The following is a 23,283-nucleotide window of genomic DNA, read 5'->3' as shown; positions in this document are numbered from 1 at the left end:
ACTCTCAGGAACTTAGACGCAACTTCGATCGCGGCGGTTACAGGCCTTATGAACAAATACTGGCATGCAGGCAACATACCACAAGAGTGGAAACACGAGAAAATCACTTTTATTCCTAAAGCGGGTAAGAAACTCAGCACTGAGAATCTACGCCCAATTTCGTTAACATCATGCCTAGGCAAACTCATGGAGCATGTCATCCTCAACAGGCTCCAAAGCTATGCGGAAGACATGAACCTCCTACCTGAAACAATGTTAGGATTCAGAGCCCAACTATCTACACAGGACACACTCTTGCAGCTTAACAAGGACATAATTGAAGCTGACGAGGCAACAGGAACGAAAGCAATATTGGGTTTAGACCTTATTAAAGCTTTCGACAACGTCACCCACAAAGCCATTTTGACAAACTTGTCAGAAATCAACCCCGGAGAAAGGACGTACAACTACATCCGATACTTCCTCACTAACAGAACACCAGTGATAACGGTCGGAAGAATAGAGTCTGCCCCAATCACACTAGGATATAAAGGAACGCCACAGGGCTCCCTCCTGTCCCCTTTCCTTTTGAACTTTTCCCTCATCAAAATTCCCCCCAAACTGTCACAAATACCAGACCTACATCACACGTTCTATGCAGATGACATCACATTTTGGGTAACCAAAGGATGCGAAGGCTACATAGAAGACACACTCCAAGCAGCAGTGGACATCATTGAGGCATGCGCATGGGAATCCGGCCTCACATGTTCTGTGCAAAAATCCGTCGTGATCCGTCGTAAACAAAGAGGTAGGCGTACCACGACTTCCCCCCACAAATAAAAGTCTATGTTAATGGACGATCTGTCAAAGAGGTACAAACCATGAGAATACTGGGGTTGTATTTACAAATAAATGGAAAGAATACTGACACACTAACTAAGCTAAAACGCACGGTAGAAGCGACGGGGCGATTAATCCTTCGCATAGCTAATCGCAGACAAGGGGTGAGGGAAAGAGATTTATGCCGACTAGTGCAGGCCTTCGCGCTAAGCAGGATACTCTATGCCACCCCTTACATCAAATTTGCGAAAGCAGAAATGGACAAATTGGATAGCATGGTACGGCAGGCCTATAAGGCTGCGTTAGGACTCCCACTAAATGCCTCAACCGAAAGGCTTATGAGGTTAGGAATACACAACACCTACAATGAACTGAAAGAAGCCCATTTAACGGCTCAAACAGCGAGATTAGCCAATTCCAGAACTGGCAGGAGTATTCTTACCAGGCTCGGAATTAACTTTCAACCTACGAATAAAGATGCTAAAGTAAAGTAAAGTAAGGAGTACGCATGCGAGGTGTGGGACCCGAAAAGCAAAATGTTAGTGCAGGAACTGGAGCATGTTCAGAGGCGCGCATTACGTTTCATATTCATCCGCTTTCGGAGGAAAGATTCAGTATCACCTTTGTACCGTGAAGCCAACTTACCGCTCCTTTCTGTTCGACGAAAACATAAACGACTGTGTCTCTTTTATAACATTATGATTGAAACTGTTGGGATTGATAAGCAATGTTATATAAAAGAGTGCACATCTCACATAACCCGTAATAAACACACTCGATATGCCGCCGCGGTGGCTCAGTGGCTATGGTGCTCGGCTGCTGGCCCGAAAGACGTGGGTTCGATCCCGGCCGCGGCGGCTGAATTTCTTTGGAGGAGAAATTCGAGGCCCGTGTATTGTGCGATGTCAGTGCACGTTAAAGAACCCCAGGTGGTCGAAATTTCCGGAGCCCTTCACTACGGCGTCTCTCATGGCCTTAGTCGCTTTGGGACGTTAAACCCCATAAACCAAACCAACCAAACACACTCGATATGTCGAAGAATTCCGTGCTGCTAAAGATTGCTTTAAATATTGCTTCTTTCCGCTGACCGCACATGACTGGAATCGGCTACCTGATGACGTGGTGTCTGTGGAATCTCGTGATGAGTTTTCGTCTCTGCTTTATGACCTTTAGTGTAGTACTTAGTAAGCATATTTTGTTACGGGTTTGTTTGTTTGTACCAGTTGGCTTGGTACTTCTGTCACTATACAATGTAATGTTTCCACTCCTGCCTTAGTCCTGGAAAGGACTGGTAGTATGTAATAAATAAATAAAATAAAAATAAATAAAGTAGACTTACCCCATGACTATAGGACGGCCCTACTAATCAAACCACTCCCCAAAAACATGCACCCCTTACACCATGAGGGTAGAAGACAAGCACGAGCCAAAGCCTTACATAATAAATACAGACAGTGCGCTGGAAGACTTTATGTAGATGCGGCAGAATGCAAACATACCAGTGCTTTTGCAGTTGTGGCTGTGAACGAGATTGGTGACCACATCATCTCGGCAACAATCAAAACGAAATCCTCTGAAACGGCAGAAGAGGCGGCTATAGCCCTCGCCCTAGCGCATACCCAAGAGAGCATCATCCTCAGCGATTCCAAAATGGGTATCAATAATTTCGCAAGAGAGCGAATTACTTTTGGAGGAGAAATTCGTGGCCCGTGTGCTGTGCGATGTCAGTGCACGTTAAAGAATCCCAGGTGGTCGAAATTTCCGGAGCCCTCCACTACGGCGTCTCTCATAACCTTAGTCGCTTTGGGACGTTAAACCCTATAAACCAAACCAACCAAACCTTAGAATCCTTAATGCAACCAAATTCTCACCAAATTATTCCGAATTGATATGGGTCTCAGCCCATTCGGGAAATCCGGGGAACGAGGCAGCCCACAATAAAGCCCGAGGTTTCGTCGACCGGGCAGTGGACAAGTCTGGCTCCCTGAATTTCACGAAGGACTCCATGATCACATATCATGACCTCACCAATCATTTTAAGCTAGAGAGGAGAATTTTCCCCACTCCGGACAAAAGCCTGACTAAAGAACAAGAGGCTACGTGGCGTCGTCTACAGACGAGATCGATACGCACCCCATCACTCCTCGCGCACATTTATCCAGATCTTTACAACCCAAACTGTAAACACTGTGGCCAACGAGCCACTTATGATTACATCCTGTGGGACTGCAAAATAGAGCCACCTCCGGGTGATCTAGTTACTGCTCCTCTCGAGCGGTGGGAGACCGTGCTGGCTAGCTCTGACCTCAGAACGCAAGTTTTGTCGGTGGAATGGGCTGACAAAGTCGTCAAGGGCTGCGTACTATCGACCACTTAACGCGACCTCTTACCAAGCTCTTTCCGGCGAATAAAATGTTTTACAATCAATCAAGAGAAGTAAGGCAAAGTTAGCGACATTCTAGGCGAATGCTAGTCCCATCAAAACAGCACAGAATTGTTGAAAAATTACAGACAAGAAGCATAACAACTTCACACGTGTCCATCTAGCAATATTACCTTTTTGTCAAACAGTAGAACCAAAAGAAATGCTAATACAGCTACCTCCAATGTTAGTAATATGAAAGACCTCAATAGTTTCTCTCTGAATTTTGGTTCTTGCATGTGCCAGAACTGTTGTACTTCTAAACAAAGCGTTGCCTTTGTGACTGACGGTATGCTCTGACAGGCTGCGTTTTTCATTGCATTCTACAGTCCTCTCGTGTTCCCGAAGTCTTTTGTTGGCGCACTTTCCCATTTGTCCAATGTAAATGCTACCACAGGATAAATGAGTGCTATACACTACGCTGGTACCAGTGTTTTTTTTACATGACTCTCGCTTCCTGGACAGGACACTGCAAATTCTAGCTAGCCTGGTGGGGGCGGAAAGATACCTGCGTAAAATCTATGAAGAGTAGATTTTAGCTACTGACCAGTTTTAGTATGGTCAAACATAATTGCGCTTTTGAAAAGACGGGACAAAGCAGGCGGCGCACTGCGCCAGGTGCGATAGCTGCAAACCCCACTTCCAATAGACAACAGTTCTGCTGAAATCCAGAGATAAGACAATCAGGGAGCTGTGGTAAGCTTACTGCATGGAATCGAAAAAGGGACCTGTGTAAGTGACCCCTCGTTTTTGCTTTCCAAACAGGAAAGGCAACTCTTGTATCAGTATGAACGATTATAGTCCAATCAGCTGGGACAAAACCTTTTTATGCTTGTTGACATGATTGAAAAACTGCTGATCAACTCCGTTTTTTGATGATTTAGGTTATGACGTGAAGCTTATATATGTGTGTTCATCGCAATAAAACTTCAGTTGACAGTTTGCGCACGAGAGTTTGTGTCTTCCCTGTTTTGTCCCGTCTTTTCAAAAGCGCAATTATGTTTGACCATGTTAACTACCAACTAGCCCAATTTGAAACCCTCTTAATGCTCAGTTTTAGTATGTTTGTCGTGGTTTTAGGTTTCTTGACACTTCTTTTGCGACGAAATGTTTTCGACAATACTTTTTCGACAACAGCTGTTTGACACTGCTTTTGCTAAGATACGTTATAGTGCACATACCTTCATCGTTCACCCCATGATTCATCGTTTTTGCCTACTGCTTTGTGGGTCGGTGTCTATCAGATTTAGATGGGGTGTTTCTCTTGGCGATGGATAACTGACACGAAGTGAGCACGTGTGTGAAATTTTATCATCTTTGCGATTGCCCTCACGGGTTTATATGTAGCTGCCTTCTTGAAAATAAACCAGCTGGAAGTTGCTCCTTGTACATGAGGTATTATTTTTTACACTTGTGTCCTGTTTTTTCGCACAAGCACATACTTTTGCCAGAGATGAACCAACTCGCCCAAGAAAGAGGTTTAAGAGACAAGTGTCGACAGCTGGCGATCCGGTAAGTATGCGCATTAGAACCTGCACAAGGCAGAAGGGCCTGTTAGGCGACATGCTTACTGTCGATGCGCAGCGCCAACAAATTTTCACAAGCGTGCACTGAGTGAGACGAGGCATCGCAGCACACGTTGAGCTCCGTCTCTCTCCCCCAGTCTTCACGAGTGGGCTGGAACTCTCTCGACAATCTATCTCTCCGCGCGCCCCACTTCGTGAAGGTCGGGGGGGATGAGGGCCTGGCCCCTGTGCTGGGATATGAACTTACAGCCGCGCGCACCTTCGGGAATATCCGGAAAAGTTCTTTTTGTCTTCTTTATTCGGCACGCACTGGAGGCGCCCTGCGCGCGCTATAGTGGCCTTACACGATCCACCATAAGAGGACTGCTGGGATCTTTTTGCCCTACTAATCCAAACACAAACGAAAGGCCGCGACATGCTGCTTACACACCGTAAGTTCGTGCGCACAGTTTTCGTGTGTTGTCCTTCCGCGGCATGCACTACGGTCACGGCAAGTCCAATTCTTGTACACCATACATAACGCTTTTCGTGGAGTCGTCTCTGTGCAGTGTCCCTGGAGCGCACCACAGTCCACTGGTCGCCCACAAGCACAACCACAGGTGTAGGGAACCTTCACGCCAGCAGATGCAATATGACTCAGGTTCAGCGAAATTTCCTACTAACAGGTCGCAGGACACGGGCAGGCACAGTCTTTGTCAAAAGTAACCAGGCTCCAAGGTTTTCTTCTCATTCGTATAACAGAGCCCTCAAGGCTTCCCTAAAGATCAAAAGTTCTTGGAAGGTGAGAACAGGGGTTCTTCTTACAATACAGAGATTTAGAGCTCGAGGGCTGGCATAATAGCTTCAATACAAGACTGAGAAGAAAAAACGTGTAGCCTGGTTACTTTTGACAAAGATTGTACATTGCGTCGCTGTACGCTCATTTTTGCATGCAGCTCTTGACAAGGCACACTTCGTCTCGGGTGTCCCGTTGCCTTCTTCGCATCCGGTTGTTAGTAGCTCGTCTGTCGCGGCACCTAGCTCGCCGTTCGCGATATCAGCCTTGGCGATTCTCTCGCGCGACTCCCTCTCTTCCCCGAGTCCGGTGTGGCTGTCACTCGCTGAGCAGGACTGGAAATTTTGCAGGGTGAATGCGCTCCTCGCCATAAATCTCTCTTCTCCGGTTTTTGTCTACTGCCTTTCGAACTTTTGCTTCTGCTTCTGCCTTCCGGGCCCCTGCTTTTGCTACTACTATTCCCTTTTCAGCTTCTATCTCCAAAAGCTTCAGCTCATACTCGAGCTGCGACATTTCCTTAGTCTGACTAGCTCTCATCATCTCCTTCCTATCAATGGCTACTGTCGTGCCACTCGTATGCACCTCCCGCTCCTAAAGCCTGAGACACGCACGCCAAATAATGCAAGAATTCCCCCTCATCTCAGCAGCCGTTGCTCCCTTCTCGCCGCGTCCATCTTCGCTGTGGATCCACCTCCTGACATTTGTGTCCCGGGCCGTCACCAGTTGCGGTCCCTGGGTCTCTTGCAAGCTTCTAAGGTTCCGTTCCCCGCCTTTTAACAACCGAGAGTCCCGATGAGCCCAGGAACACGTTGTCCAGGCATTCGTAACAGGCGTGCCAGTGGTCGCAAGATCCGGTCGACTACGGCAGTAAAGATACGTTCTTCCCCTTTTCACGTCTCGCATCTTTCGAGGTGCTCGTCTATTTCTCGTTGGACTCGTAGCAGATGGCCAGACGAAGGACGGACGATGACGCACGGAGGAAGAAAAGAACTGGATTTTGTTAACGCATAAATAACTGCAGAAACACAGAGAAGAAACAGGGGCTATGCTCTCAGCTGCCGAAGCTGTCAAAAGAGTAGCACTCGAGCTCTAAGCTCGCTCTTCAGGGCCTGCCTAAAGCCGAGACCTCTATACATCGCCGCGCGAATCCTGACGTTCCACCTCTCAGCTATCAAAAGCTGTCACAAAAGTACATTCCAGCTCCAAGCTCGCTCTAAACGGGCTCCCGAAAGTCGGGCCTAGAACCACATACCATGAACCAACACGTTCCTAAACAACCTGCTTCGAAATTTCCAGAAGTGGGCGAGGGCGCTGAGAGAGAGCTGGCGTCGCAGCACACGTTAAGCTACGTCTGTCTTCTTGAGAGGGCTCCAACATCGGCCCCGCTTCGCAAAGGTTGGGGGGGGGGATGAGATCCTGACCCCTGCGCTGGTGGGCTCTTACAGCCGCGTGTACCTTAGGGAATGTTACGGAAAGTTCTTTTGTACTTCTTTTTTCGGGGCGCTGGCTGGGCTATAGCGGCCTTACAGTGATCATGTGAAAATGTTGCTAGTATAATACAGTCATTTTGGCAGAATTTCTCAGGGCATGTCTCCTCTGCATTGCAGGGGGGAACACGCTTCGAGGCTCTTCGTTCGCCTGGGCGTTTTGGATAGAAACGTGTTCGAGAAGTCGCCGGCTCATCAAAACTACACCGTTGAAAAGGTAAAACGCACCGATTATTATTCATGCGAACGATTTTATTGCCCATGCGTCGGGAAAGTGCACTTTTATTTCGCTTGCACTACATTTTGGTGGTCAACGAGAGCAATTGTTTTGAAGTAGAATTTCACTCTCTTTCACTAGAATGGTAAAAATGCGCTCTTTAAGCAGCGAAGTGAGTAAGTCAATCGATATATCAATCAATCCATCATTTTATTCAGAAATGAACTTGTATACACAGTACATGCCCACGAGATGAGACAAAAGGAAGAAGCTGCTGGAATTCTTCCTGACGAGGCCTCACCCCGGGTCACACATCAAAGGCAGAAGGGTGATGAGACTCATTAAAACTCAACAAGCTCATTAGTTCAATTTTTACAGTAGTTGAAAGTTAATAAAGGCACATGGGATTACAAAGACAAAAGAAAAAGACCAGTAACGCTACAGTTCGCAACACAATAGAAAATATGACAGGAGTGAGGCTAACAGTGTAAACAGTACATATAACAAACATTTGATGCGTCAGTAGTACGCGTAAAAAGCATCTTCATTTTTTTTTTAAATGACAAGTGGTTTTACTAGTTACAGCTTCGTCAATTATGGAAGGATACACATTGCAAACTGCAGAAATTTGGTTATCAATGTGTTGAGTGCCGTAGTTTGTCCGGGCACGACTGGAAATGAAAGAAGTGACTCGCGGACTATATCGTATGTTTCTGTTTACGTACTTGTTTCTGAAAGATGTGATGTCCTGCTTTATTTTATGATAAATATGAACAGCAACTGAAAGCTTATAGCACAGTGGGAATGGAGGAACATTGAAGGACTGTAATAAGCAGTCGCCCGGAGAAGGATTAGGAGAACATGCGCGCAGAGCTCTTTTTTGTAATGAAAATAATCTGGCTGTGTGAGGTTTGTTGCAAGTGCCCCAAATTAAGTTGCAATACACCAGTTGTGAATGGATGAGGGCAAAATACAACTGCTGTACGGGCAACAAGTACCTGATGCGATTTATCACACCAATAGATCGAGCTACACGCAAACGGACGTGATTTACATGGTCTAGATCACTACGAAACAATACGCCCAGGAATTTACAAGAATTTACGGATTCAATCAATCTATTGTTTAACTGGAGTCGGATGGGATAATCTATAGGCTTATTTTTGGGACGGAAAATGATAAACTGTTTTCTTGACATTCAATTCCAATCTGTTGACTGCAAGCCACAACATAAGTTCATGTAGCCAGGAATTTGAACGACGCTCGAGTTCACGAAGATCTAAACCGGAAAAGAAAACATTCGAGTCATCTGCATACAGAACAATGCTAGAATAAGATGAAATGTTTACTATATCATTGATGTATAGTGTGAAAAGAAGGGGCCCCAGTATGGATCCTTGAGGAACGCCAAATTTGATTAATTCTGCGTCGGATATGGCATCATTTAGTCGCGTGTACTGAGTGCGATTTGTCAAATAGCTTTGTAGTAACCTGTGAGGTGTTCCGCGGATACCATACGTGTATAACTTATGAAGTAATATGTCGTGCTTGATTGAGTCGAAGGCTTTGGAGAAGTCAAGGAAGACACCAACAGTGTACAGCTTATGTTCAATATTATGGATCAGAGTGTTTTTTATCTCGAGCAGAGCTGCCTGTGTGGATTTTCCGGGCTGAAATCCGTATTGCTCCTTGCAGATGATATTGTTGGAATGCAGGAATTTATATACCCTTTGAAGATGACTCGCTCAGCAACTTTGGAGAACAAAGGCAGTGTAGATATCGGACGGTAGTTATTGGGATCATTTTTGGTTTGGTTTTGTGGGGTTTAACGTCCCAAAGCGACTAAGGCTATGAGAGACGCCGTAGTGAAGGGCTCCGGAAATTTCGACCACCTGGGGTTCTTTAACGTGCACTGACATCGCACAGTACACGGGCCTCTAGAATTTCTCCTCCAAAGAAATTCTAGCCGCCGCGGCCGGGATCGAACCCGCGTCTTTTGGGTCAGCAGCCGAGCACCATAGCCACTGAGCCACCGCGGCGGCGGGATCATTTTTGTTGCCTCCTTTAAATATGACTGTAACACGTGCAGACTTCATTTTATCCGGGAACTCTCCTGTAAGAAGCATTTGATTACAAATATGCGCAAGAGGAAGGGCAATAATCTTAGCAGCAGCTTTTATTGCGAGTTTAGTAATGCCGTCTGGGCCAGGAGAGCATGTATTACGAAATGAGTTTATAATGGAGAGAATTTCATATTCAGAAGTGCGGGATAAAAATATTTAATGTTCACAAGCTGGGACCAAAAAGGAATCGACTGATTTTACAGCTGGAGGAAGATTATACGAAGTGCAATTTCCTACATTTAAAAAAATGGGCATTCAGCTTATTGGCGAGAGAGACACCGCTATAGATTACTCCATTGATCTGCATTTCCGAAGGAAGAGCGTGTCGCTTCTTCCAATGAGTTTGTTGACGCTTTGCCACAGTGATCTAGTGTTTTGCATTGCTGAAAACTATAGACGATAAAAAAGCGATTTTGCCTTATTTAAATCAAGGTTTAGTTTCTTTCGAAACTTTTTAAACTCCTTAAAATCATCTTGCTTGCGTGAGTCAAGAAATCGTGCAAATAACGCATTTTTTTGTTTAATACGCTTCAGAAGGTCACCAGAGATCCACTCCTTTCTTGCTTTCCTACATTTCCTGACTTCTACATCGAACGCATCCAGTGTATTCTCAAGGAATATGTTATACGCGGAAGATGGGTTTTCTGTTTTAAATACTTCATTCATGCCAGTTTCAGACAGAAGTAAAGAAAATTTGTTAATATTCTTTTGGTAATATGTTTTGCATATAAAGAAACGCAAAGGACACATTTTTTAACCACACACTGCCTCCTATGCTGGTCAATAATCCTAAACAATTTTGGAATGTAGTTAACAAGAAAGACCCTTCCACAATACTACTTACTTCTTCTGACGGTGTTGCCTTTCCTCCATACGAATGTGCTTCTGTTCTAAACAATACATTTGCTGCGGCATTTTCTACCAATGTTTCTCTTGTTCATCGCGTGTGCCCTGTTTTTGATGCTCTTCCCATGGATCCAGTTATATTCGACGCGTCAGGCATCCAGTGCATCATAGAAAATCTTAGGGTTTCCTCTTCCTGCGGTGTTGACAACATTAATTCGAAGTTTTTAATTAATACAAAGTACTATTGTTCCATAATTCTCACTAAATTGTTTGAACAGTCTCTTGCTACAGGTTGTATTCCCAATGATTGGAAAATTGGGAAGGTGATTCCACTGCATAAGTCCGGAAGTAAACATTCTCCTGATAACTTTAGACCTATATCGCTCACTAGTATTCCGTGCAAGATCATGGAACACGTCATATATTCTCATCTCATCTCTTTTTTAGAATCTAACTCCTTTTTCAGCATTGCCCAGCATGGTTTTCGTAAGTCTTTTTCATGCGAAACTCAGCTAATATGTTTCACACATGACCTTCACTGCATCCTTGACCACGGGTCTCAGGCAGATTGCATATTTTTGGACTTCTCGAAAGCGTTTGACACTGTTTCACATGAGCTTTTCTTTCTTAAATTAAGCAATCTTAACATAGACACTAATGTCTTTGCATGGCTACAATGCTTTCTTTCTAACCGTTCACAATTCGTAACAGCGAACAATATAAACTGGCATTCTTTGCCTGTCCGTTCCGGCGTGCCTCAGGGGTCAGTTCTTGGGCCCCTCCTTTTTCTCATCTATATAAGAGACTTACCGGCTAACATTTCTTCTTCAATTAATCTTTTTGCTGATGATTGTGTTATTTACCGCGAAATTAAAGATGGTAATGATGTCTCTTGTCTTCAATCCGATATTAACAAGGTTCTTGACTGGTGTTTTACTTGGAACATGCAACTAAACATTAATAAGTGTAAACATGTACGCATTTCTCGTCTCTCTAATGCCCCTTCTTCTTATCACATTCACAGCGTGTCTCTCGAAACCGTGTCATGTTATAAATATCTGGGTGTTTACGTTTCTTGTAACCTGTCTTGGAAAACTCACGTTGAATACATAATAAATAACGCTGATCGCATGCTTGGGTACCTTCGCAGAAATTTCTCACGTTCATCTACTTCAATAAAATTATTACTTTATAAAACATTGGTACGGTCCAAGTTAGAATATGCTGCATCTGTCTGGAGCCCTGGCATCGATTTGGAAGCTGTCCAGAACCGCGCATGCCGTTTCATTCTTTCTAATTATCACCAAACAAGCAGTGTAACCGCCATGAAATCAAGTTTGTCCCTACCACTTCTTTCCCACCGCAGATCAATAGCCTCATTGTGTTTTTTTCATAAAATTTACCACAACAGCCCTCTCAATCCTAAGTTACTGTCAAGACCATGTTACATATCAGCACGCGTTGATCACCGTCATGAAGTTGGCATCCCATCTTGTCACACCAAATGTTTTCATGACTCATTCATACCCCGAACTTGTGTCAGCTGGAATCACCTTCCCCACGACATCGCAGGTATTTCTGATAACAGTGCATTTCGCAAAGTCCTTAATGTTTCTTTCTGAGTATGTGTCGTTTATTACTGTATAATAATTGCCTTTCACTGTCTACACACTGTTTTAATATATCCCCACTGCATTCTAATCTCGTTGCCTTCCTGTATTTTCACTTTTTATGTATTCCTGGTTTATTTTTATTTTCTCTCCTTGTTTTTGCTGTTTAGGCTGAATTTTTATGTATTCCCACTCCCCTCTGTAATGCCTTCGGGCCCTGAGGGTACAATAAATAAATAAATAAATAAATAAATAAGTATTTGGTTCCTTGGCACATGAAAAAAGTGCAAAAAAGGGAAGGTGATCGCTTATTCCTGAAGAGAAAACACCAGACTTGGTATTGCAGGGTGAAAGGTCTGTGAAACATACATCGAGTAAGGTTTCCGATTGACAACTTATTCGAGTGGGAGTATCAATGATGTTGTCACAGACATAAGATAACATCATTTCTATTAATCTCATTTGTGTTGGATTAACGTTCATAATATCAATATTTAGGTCACCTAGTAATACAACGTGCATTTTTTGTTTACTGGTAAATTCCAAAAAAGGTTCAACAAACTGGAAAAACATATCCACATCACTGTGAGGGGGACGATACACCACCATTATAGCTATATTATAATACAGGATGGTAACAACTTCAAAATTGTCAGTCACCAGTGAATAGTTGTTCAGTATGTATGTCAAAACGCAGGTGCCTCTTTATGAATAGGGATACTCCCCCTCCTCGTTTATTTACCCTGAACTGAGATACTTTTTCATACCCTGCCAGTGGGATAACATCCTCCTGACAGCTGAACCAAGTTTCCGTAAACGCTGGGAAATCAAATTTGTGCGATAGAGTTTTTATTTCGCCTTCGATATGCTCCATTTTATTTTGCAAGCTCTGAGCGTTTAAATGATATATAGATACAGACTTATCTACAGAGTAGCTAGCATTAGTGAGCAAGTCTTTAAATGTATTAGTATTGTAGTAGGGCATGGTGACAAAAAGCGGATCCTCGTATAAAATACGTATACGAGATCAGACTACACTAGCTTAGCCAAGTCTTCCTCGCACCCAATCCTAATGGCCTTTGCACCTGCTTCCTTTCGAACGTTGACCTTCCCTTCCTTTGTTCAGACAAATTCGTACCTTTTCTCTTTAGCGGCGGATTTTGCAAGCCACGGCAGTTTTTTATTCAAGACAGTCAGGTTGTCAACAAAATAGACACCGTCCTAGAGGCCTGCACGCTTAGCCATCCAGTTTGTTTTTGTGAATCTTTTCGCAAACCTAATCAGTACGGCCGGCACAGTGTCTGGTCGATAGGACAGACGGTGTAATCCCTCAATATCGCTCTCAGTGAGGCAAGGCAAATCGAGCTCATTGGCAAGGTCGTTCACTTTTTCCAGCAAGGTTTCATTTGCTGAGAGGGACAATCCTCGAATTTCCATGTTTTGGCAACGACTCGTTCCATATCATTCAATTCAAGTTTCAACTTTCCAATGTTTTCTGCGTCCTGTTTCTTTTTCAATTTCGTCGACCCTCTTGCGAATATCATCGATTTCTTTCTCATGCCTATCAGACGTTAGTAGCAGCTGATCAAATGTATCTGACATGTTTTGCAGAGACACTTCAATGCTGGTGACAGTTTGTTTTAGGCATCCACCTTTGCTGTAAGAGCGACTAAGGCTTTGCTTTTTCAGCAAGGTGCTGAGCCAAAATTGGGGAGGGAGAACCTGAGTGCTGTCCTTCATCGGTGCGGGATTTTGATAAACGACCAACCGGGCATCTCAAGGTTTTTCTTGCTTCAATGCTTTTCTTTTTATACGCCTGCTCACTAACACCCGCACATTTGCCTAGATGGTAATACTGGCAACACTGTGGGCATTGCATCAGTTCTTCTCCTTCTTGAAAAAACTTGTAGCAGGAAAGGCACGTATTATCGGGCAAAGTTCCCATGACTATGAATCAGCTAAGTGCGTACAGTGAGGCTCCACGACACAAAGACAGAAACGGTTCGGTGGCAGCAAAGGCGACGGGAGTGGCAGAAGAAAGTACAATGAAGCAAAACCAACCTGTACCATGAAGGTAGGTATGTAAAGTTCCTCGTCGATAGCCGCTGCCGCCACCGCTGCTGCCAAGCGTGTGAAGGGTTGCTGCAAGGCACACGGGCTTTTGTAGGCAGCACAGGCGCTGTAGTGCGCTTGTATTGTTGGGGGCGTAGGCCACTTGATGCTTCCACGAAGATAACTCCTGTAGACTGTCTAGTGACGTCAGCCCTCGGAAAGCCTGGCCATCCGTTGACAGTGTAACATGAAGGTAGGTATGTAAAGTTGCTCGTCGATAGCCGCTGCCGCCACCGCTGCTGCCAAGCATGTATATAATTATAATTTATCCTTTCCTTTATATAGGAAAGGATAATTTATCCTTTCCTTTAAGCTATATGACATGCAGTTACAGCTTTCGAAAAGTAAAGAACACCGGCTGATTAAGGCACTGCCGATAGAGCACTGCACTCAGTGCTTTCGAAAGATGACAGCAAGAGAAGCGGACTTAACGCAGGCCATTCTGTCTGAAGGGCGGACCGTGAGGAAGGTGCCTGCACCAGAGCACGCGCACTGCGCTGGCAAAGAAGAGACCTGGTGGGATCAGCAAGATGGGATGCCCATACACGGGGAACCAGAACCAGAACCAGAAGTTTACCCAGCTTGTAGAAGAAGCGCTATTGTGGCTAAACACAGAGTAAAACTATTGTACGATATCTGTGTTATTATTACATTGATTATTTTGCTTTCATTGCTTGGTGCTGCATTACTTGCATGTATTTTATGATCCTAATTTTACAAATTGTGTACTTACCATTGTTATTTATGTATTTTGAAACACAGTAAGTTTTCTGTGTTGCCTCTTGAATTCCTTGTACATATACTTTGACACGTCCTGTATTAATGTAACCAGTCGATTGTGTCGCTCTCTCTGGTATAATTCTTTGTTAATAATACTGTAAAATTGTTTTTCTGTACCCACCCCTGTTACAATCCCTCTGGGGATTGACAGTATGTTTAAATAAATAAAAAAAAAAACATGTAAAATTGTTAATGCATGAGGATGTGTATGCACAATGTGTAGCATAAACATCGAGTTGTAAGGAAGGTAATGTAAGGGAGGTAATCATCACCTTCGTAAGGAAGGTGATGACCAATAAAAAATTCGAGCACTCGTTTGGCGTTGCTATTTAATGATTCGTGGTAATAGAGATGGAATGTTAGCAGAAAGTACTAGTAAACATGGCCACATTTTGGTAAAGTGTCATTGAGCTGCTTTAAGGGAAATGATATAGGAGTACGGGTTGCACGCTTAGCATTCTCTTGTTAGTGTTCTGTTCATTTTGCCATTGGTGGCTGAGATTCACTACAGCACGAAGATAGTTCTGTAAAGTGCGGAAGTTATCATTACTCTTTGTCTGATGAAAATATCAAAATACCGGGATTTTCAGCACAACGAAGACACACACAAGAAAGAGGACAGCACGGGCGCTGAGTACAACTGTTTAATCAGGTGGAAGCAATCGACATGCATAGGCCTACCTGCTGAAGCGCCGATGTACAAGGCCACAAGAAAACGAGCACCAATGTTATCAGAATAGGCGTGAAAGAGATTTCCACTCAGCCTCATAGAGCAAAACTGAAGTGTCACTGACAAGGTTCCAACCCACCTGTTTTATGTGAACGGCTTTCAGAGCTTCAGGAGCTGTCTGCTGTCTGTCTCTGCCGAGAATCCTCACATTACGGAACCGTGTGGTACAAGTGGTGGAAGCCCTACAGTGTTGCGCAAGTCTCTCGTCGTCATTATTTTCAATGTTTTCCATGGCGCCTAAGTGAGAGATGAAAGGCTTGTCGAACACTGTAGGGCTTGCACGAATTGTACACCACGGTTCTGCGATTTGAGGATTCTAGGTAGAGGCAGGCAGCAGACGGCTCAGGAAACTCTGTAAGCCTTTTGCCTCAAAACAGCCGGTTCCAGCTGTGTCAGCGACACTTCAGTTTTTGTTTGTGAGCCTGAGAGGAACTTTCTTGCACGCCTACATTCATAAGATTGGTGCTGGATTTCTTGTGACCTTGTACACATGCGCATCATCAGGGGGGGCTAATATGTCGATTGCTTCCACCTGATTCAACAGTTGCAGTCAGCGCCCGTGTTGTCCTCTTCCTTGTGTGCGTATTAATCTCGCTGAAAATCCCGGTAATATGTCTGAAAACTAACTAGTTCAGCAGTTAACTCTCTTAATAGCATAAGCATCGGCGAATAAGCGAATATTATTTAGACCGACAAAGGAAAACCATTAATGCAAGTCAAGAACTATAGCGGTCCGAGTACTGGACCCTGCGAAAAAGCTGAACATATTTCATCATGTGCTTATAGTTGTAGCCGTTAAAGAAGACAAACTGTTAGCAACGAGCACGGAAACAATGAACCCATCTGAGCGAGTTATCACGACTATAAAACTTCCTTGTTATACTACACCAATTACTAAGGAACTTCAGGTGGTTTTGAGAAATGCAACCGTATAGTCTGCTAAGCATGACGTTTCTTGTATACAGGGTAAGCTCTATGTGAAGGTTGAAAAACACACCGTGTTTTGCAGTGTAAAAGCTTCGAAGTTGAGAACGACTTTTAAGTGTTTATTCAATTTACTCCGAGTGTCCTGAGCCACTGGTTTTACCGCATGAAACAACAGTTAATGTTTTCATTCGAATTCTTAGGAAGACCAAGATGTTGCTCTGTATCAGATTGTGTAAATTTTTGGTTTCTGTGCCATAACTAGGGAGGCGCCGCTGCCTTTATTCTTTATTTATTTTATTCTCTATTCAATAGTTGCCCCGCATTTGCCCGAAGGCGTTATAGCAGGGGGGTTACAGATTGGCAAAAAATACATCTTCACTTGCAGAGCACACTTGCATTTCGGAAAGCTGGTTCCACTGTTGCACTGTTTTAACAAAAAATGAATTTGCAAACAAGTTCGTCCTGGTACGGTACTCTCTAATTTTACGGGAATGGTCATGTCGTTGAGAAACGTAAAAGGGCTGTTTTAAGTAATTTTCAAAATCAATCCCCGTTTTTCCGTGAACTATTAAGTACAGCAATTTTAGCCTCAATTTTCTTCTACGGCAAGCGAGTGGTTCCCATTGCAATTCTTTTTTCATTGCTGTACAACTATCCCTTCGCCCGTACCTGCCCAAGACGAACCTTGCTGCTCTGTTATGAATTTTTTCAAGTTTTTCAATTAACACCCGATGTGCAGGGTCCCATACAATACAGGCATATTTAATGATAGGTCGAACACAAGAGAGAAAAGCAGTTTTCTTGAGGTTTGGCTGCGAAGACCTTAAACTCCGCTGTATGAAATTTCGTGCCCTACCGGCTTTGGTAACCACATGATCCACGTGAGCATTCCAGGAACAGTCATCTGTTAGTATAACACCTAAGTATCTGTAAGTACATTTCTGTGTGATCAATTCATTACTTATGCGATACTGAGCTTGGACTTTGATTTTTTTTTCGTGAAAAATAAATATGAGCGCATTTCTCCGTACTCAAAGACATTTTCCATTTCAGAAACCAATCGTGGATAAGTGTTAAGTCAGTTTGGAGTTGAACGACATCATTGGCGTTGTTAATTTTCCTGTACAAAACGCAGTCATCTGCAAACAGACGTATACTTGAGGAGATACCGAGTGAAATATCATTTATATAGATTAAGAACAGGAGTGGCCCCAGGGCCGACCCCTGTGGGACCCCTGATGTCACATCAACGTAATCTGAACATACACCATTTAGGACTACACGTTGGCGACGGCCGAACAAATAATTCTGAATCCATATTATAACAGCTTTGTCCAGATTCAACATTTTTAGTTTATAGAGAAGGAGTGGGTGTGACACAGTGTCAAACGCTTTCCGAAAATCGAGAAATATGCAGTCCGTTTGGCCCCCGCGGTCAACTTCAGATACAAGTTCGTGATAAAATTCAACAAGTTGTGTAGTACATGATAAACCTTTCCGGAACCCATGTTGTTCCTTCATCAGCAAATCATTCTTTACCAGGTGGTTCATTATTTCTGTGTATAAGATGTGCTCAAAGATTTTGCATGAAACTGATGTTAGAGAAATAGGCCTCTAATTTGCCACATCTTTTCTTGATCCGCCTTTGTGAATCGGAACCACATGAGCTATTTTCCAGTCGTGTGGTAAAAGACCTGTATCCAAAGATTTTTTATAAATAAGGCATAGATACTGTGAGATAGGATAAGCGCAGTTCTTTAGCAACCGGGGTGATATGCCGTCTGGACCACAGGCCTTTTATTCATCTATATCCTCTAGGAGCGCTAGAATCCCTCTTACACTTATTTCAACTGGCGGCATTGCTGGCGCATAACTTGTGTAATGTTGGTGACTGTTGATAGCGTTAGGGGAGAAAACAGGCTTGAAGTGATTATTAAAACACGTTGCCTTCTCTAAGTCACCTGAGATGACCTGTTGATTATAAACGATTTCACCTACACCAGATGAATCTGATCCACACTTCCTTAAGTAGTGCCAAAAAAGTTTAGGGTTTTTCTTCATTTTAACGTCCAGCGTTTTAAAGTATTCCTCTTTCGCAGTTTTTAGTTTTTCTTTGTGCTCACGCATTAGTACAAGTAATCTGCTAAAGTCATCTTCACATTTTGTGCTCTTAAACTTGAGGTACGCACGCCTTCTTTACCTTATCATTTTTATCAAACTGGCAGTCACCCACGGCTTTCTGCGTTTCTTCAGTCTAGCTGAATCTATATTTGGTACGTGTGCATCCCTCAGTTCAAAACGTTTTTGCTCAAATAAACGCCATAATTCATGAATATCGCACTCATCCTAAAGCACTCAAAAACGGGCAAGTGATCTTGTAATTTTTCGGACATTCTAGCATAGTCACCTTTATCGTAAAAAAAGACTCGCCTTGACTCACATTTCTTTTGTCTACTATGCGATGCTTTTATGCATGCGATGACCGCCTGATGATCACTAATGCCTGGAATAACATGAACAGCATAAACTTGATCCGGAGAGTTGGAAAAGAAAAGATCTAAAACATTTTTATCCCTAGTTGGTTCCTGAACGTACTGTACTAAGCCAAAAGTATCTATGATGATCTTCATTTCTATATCGATTCCACAACCTGTTGTGGTTACACACATGCCATCACCCAAGTGCAGATCCGGCAGATTCAAATCACCCCCGAGCAATATCGGTTTTTGGGAGACCTCGGAAATACTTTCATAGAGTGATTGCAAAGTGCTCAGATCAAAACCGGGAGGGCGATAAAATGATCCAACAGCGTATGACGAGTTGTCGTGCAGCGTAAGTGTACACCATATTGATTCAACGTCATTGTAATCGACATCTAGTAATGATGATCTTAAAGAGGAATGCACCAACAGAAAGACGCCCCCGCCAAACCGGGATTTGTCTTTGCGGTAAGCAATGAATTCTTTAGGAAACACCTCGCTATCCCTGATTGATGCATCTAACCATGATTCAGTACCAAATACTATGTCTGCCTTTACAGACTCTAGAAGACTAGCAAACTCATTGACTTTATTTACAATGCTTCTGCAGTTAACGATTTTGGCAACTAAATCTCGTTGGAGGCTTTTCCTTGGATGAATGGGGCTTCATCGTTTCATGGCGGGAATAACCACCTGCTTTTCTTTGTCCCACATTAAAAGCCTTTCCGTTCAGAATAAGTTTGTCGTACTTTAGTTTGATCTTGCTTTTGTCGGCCTCCTGAATTTTTGCGTATTCCCACATTCGCTTCCGAACATTACGTGTCTCTGTTGAATAATCTTGATCCACGCTATACTCAGAACCCTTGAACTTTTTCGCGCAACTCATGACTTCTTGTTTCTCTTTATAGGAGGCAAAATTCACTATTATAGGTCGTGCAGTCTTATCACTGAAACGCCCGACACGGTGCGCCCTTTGTACAGTTTTCAATTCGATCCCTAGCTTTGACTGACAGATGCTTTTGATTAGGTTCTCAGATTCTTCCCATGTTTCTGATTGGTTGCTGTCCTTAACGCCATAGAAGACAAGGTTTTGCCTCCGACTTTGATTTTCAAGATCGGTATTCTTGATATGCAGATCCTTTACCTCTCGCGTTAAGTGTTCAATAACATTAGCCTGTTCAATAACCAATTTGTCGAGAGCGTCAATCTGTCCTCCAGCTTTGTCAAGTTTACTGCTTATATCCCCTATGATGGCTTCATGATTAGCGATAATCGCGTCGATGTTATCTAACTTAGCCATAATAGCTGCCTGACCGCATTGGAAACTCTTAAGGAGTTCCACTTGACATTCACTAAGAGGGCCAGGATTGAGCTCAATATCTCCGGACAGTAGCAGTAGGAGCACCAGGTACAACACCCGATTCACAATCAGGCGAAACTGCTTGCAACATACAAGTTTGCGTACTCGTCTGCTACGACAAACAGAAGCGCTTGGCGTGGGTGGAGCCGGCAATGCATACAGAGGTTCTCGTATCACAATAGGATAGCGGTAACTAACCTGCATGTGCAACAGCAGCGTGAGGCGCATGTCGGCAAGCGAGCCGGCTCCAAATCCCACGTAGCCAAAGCGCAGCGGGTTTAAGTAGGCTTGGTTGTAGTCACGTGGCTCCTGATGCTCGAAGAAGATTGGTGGGTCGCAGACAATGGAATCAGTGTCCGAGTGATGCTTGGAAACGTTGATAACCGGCGATCCCCTCTCGTCGACGGTGGTCGACACGGCGGTCAACTTCCAACCGCGCGCGGCCGATTAAAAAGGCTGGATGAGGCAAGGGGACATCGCCTGTCCTGTCGGGCCGAGCACAGCCGAGGTTCCGAGCGTAAAAAAGACCTGCATGTGCAACAGCAGCGTGAGGCGCATGTCGGCAAGCGTGCCGGCTCCAAATCCCACGTAGCCAAAGCGCAGCGGGTTTAAGTAGGCTTGGTTGTAGTCACGTGCCTCCTGAGGCTCGAAGAAGATTTGGTGGGTCGCAGACAATGGAATCAGTGTCCGAGTGAAGCTTTGAAACGTTGATAACCGGCGATCCCCTCTTGTCGACGGTGGTCGACACGGCGGTCAACTTCCAACCGCGCGCGGCCGATGAAAAAGGCTGGATGAGGCAAGGGGACATCGCCTGTCCTGTCGGGCCGAGCACAGCCGAGGTTCCGAGCGTAAAAAAGACCTGCATGTGCAACAGCAGCGTGAGGCGCATGTCGGCAAGCGTGCCGGATCGAAATCACACGTAGCCAAAGCGCAGCGGGTTTAAGTAGGCTTGGTTGTAGTCACGTGGCTCCTGATGCTCGAAGAAGATTGGTGGGTCGCAGACAATGGAATCAGTGTTTGAGTGAAGCTTGGAAACGTTGATAACCGGCGATCCCCTCTTTTCGACGGTGGTCGACACGGCGGTCAGCTTCCAACCGCTCGCGGCCGATGAAAAAGGCTGGATAAGGCAAGGGGACATCGCCTGTCCTGTCGGGCCGAGCACAGCCGAGGTTCCGAGCGTAAAAAAGACCTGCATGTGCAACAGCAGCGTGAGGCGCATGTCGGCAAGCGTGCCGGCTCCAAATCCCACCGGCACGATGGTTTTGTCACGATGGTAGAAATGAAGGCCGGTGGGACTTCTTTGGAAACCGGCGCGTCAGCAGCGGCCACCCAGAGAAAGCTTCTCTACGATATGAGTGACTGTAGCAGCCAAAACACTGCGGCGTACTTGGTATGACGTGATGAGGTGATGACTCCTCGTCCGACGACGGGTTCGTACCCACCGTTAGCAAGAAGGCCAAGCGCAGACAGCGCAGACACGTCGAGTCGCGCTCACCAAGCCCGTCAGCGGTTATTGCGGCGCGCAGAGTCCCGGCCCGACAACCGACAACATGAACCTCTTGATCAGGCAGACCACCTCGTACCAGGACAGATCAAAGACGTGCGAGGAACCCTCGCAAAAAAAAAAATGCCGACGATTACGTTACTTCCTAATGCGAAATTTGAGCGCAGCACATCAGCTGTTTCAACTTTTCGATAGATTGAGGCAAAGAATTCGGGCAAGACGCATGTACAATTATAGAGAACTTTTTATTTTTCACACATATTCTTTCCCCAAGAAACGCTCCGCTAACAGTTCTTGATTGTCATGAAGGAAGCTTTGTGGTCGGAGAAATAGATAAATATAAGCTCGACTTGCTGCACCAATGCCTGGTTCTCAAAGAGGTCTAGGCAAGTATTTCAGGAGGTTGCCACAGCCGTAGGAGGCGTTACGAGTGAGAGGAACGGGATGTTCTCCCACATGAGTGGTAAGAAATTCCCGTTTATCTCTACATCTACATTAAAGTCCCGACCCACACTGCAATCCTGGCAGGTGGCAGTTTATGGTTGATCGCGAGAGTTCCCTCACCGTTGTCAGCACTAATGCTGGCAGCCTACACCTCTCTCTCTCATCACTCCACGTACCTATAAGTGCAGTTCAGGTTCCACTATCCCAGGCAGCCAGTTATGCCCATTTCCTTTCCTTAAAATGATCTGAGTGTAAAACGTTGTCCACGCCAACGCCAATGAACACAATTAATACCGAAGGCCTATGGCCCCAGCACGACGATTCTGGCACAATGTTGTCAATGCCAACGCATATAGCGCACATTTGTCACTACCGCCACGTAGATTAAAGCACGATGAGGTGTCCCCTGTTCCAAGAGGGCAGAGGGCAAGAGGGCCTTCCCTCTGTTTCAGGTGTCCATCGAGATGTGTGAGACAAATAGTGCGCCATTTTCTTTCCTCAAAAATCAATTTACCGATTTTGCCCTCTGGTTTCTAGGCTCCCGCACCATAGGTTTCGCAAGCTTAAAGCGCGACTAAGGTGTCCACTGCTGGTAACAACGGACAACGGCGACGGCGACGCCGCGAAACGCAGAAACGGGTGCCAAAGGCTGTGCTCTAAAACGTCATTGCCATTGATGTCAAGGAGAGGAGCGCACCATCATCACCAAACTAGGCAGTACCAGCCGCGCACTGGATGCGACACCAAACACAGCAGACACAGGCGGGATACTCGCTACCGTGTGTTGTGTTTTTCGTGTGTTTTTATGCCTCGTGTGTCCCGACTGTTTCTCTGCTTCTATCCTCTGTTTCCTTCGCGCTAGTTAACTTGTCGCTGCCAGTGTCCCGTCATCAACTAGCCCAGCATTCTTGGTTAATCGCTATCAGCGGAAGCCCTCTTATCCTCCAAGACAGCGGCAGCACGCCTGGCGGGATTTACAGCGTGACGCCGATTTCCACATCTTAATCAAGCTGGCGACCAACAGCACTTCGATAACCCAGGTTCAGCGCCTCGGATGATCTAAAGGCGTCAGGATTCTTCAAGGGTGACTATAACATTATGCGGGAAGGCTGGAGACT

General features: G+C 44.8%; 1 protein-coding gene and 1 pseudogene across 1 annotated transcript in view; one reads left to right on the top strand and one right to left on the bottom strand.

Annotated features, from left to right (window-relative positions):
* The window catches only part of LOC149345543 (inactive CLIP domain-containing serine protease A3-like), a 356,905-nt gene that overhangs the window by 251,874 nt on the left and 81,748 nt on the right, over positions 1-23,283 (top strand). Inside the window, exon 5 of the mRNA XM_089585243.1 lies at positions 7,153-7,249. Within this exon, the coding sequence (XP_089441369.1) occupies positions 7,153-7,249 (97 nt within the window). The remainder of the gene's footprint in view (positions 1-7,152; positions 7,250-23,283) is intronic.
* On the bottom strand, positions 20,846-21,436 carry LOC149345545 (uncharacterized; annotated as a pseudogene).

This window comes from Amblyomma mixtum, chromosome 4, assembly GCF_055824585.1.
Source record: "Amblyomma mixtum isolate Tamu chromosome 4, ASM5582458v1, whole genome shotgun sequence".
In the NCBI taxonomy this organism is placed as follows: Eukaryota; Metazoa; Arthropoda; class Arachnida; order Ixodida; family Ixodidae; genus Amblyomma; species Amblyomma mixtum.
Note: the sequence above shows the minus strand (reverse complement) of the source record. Positions and strands in the feature narration are given on the sequence as shown.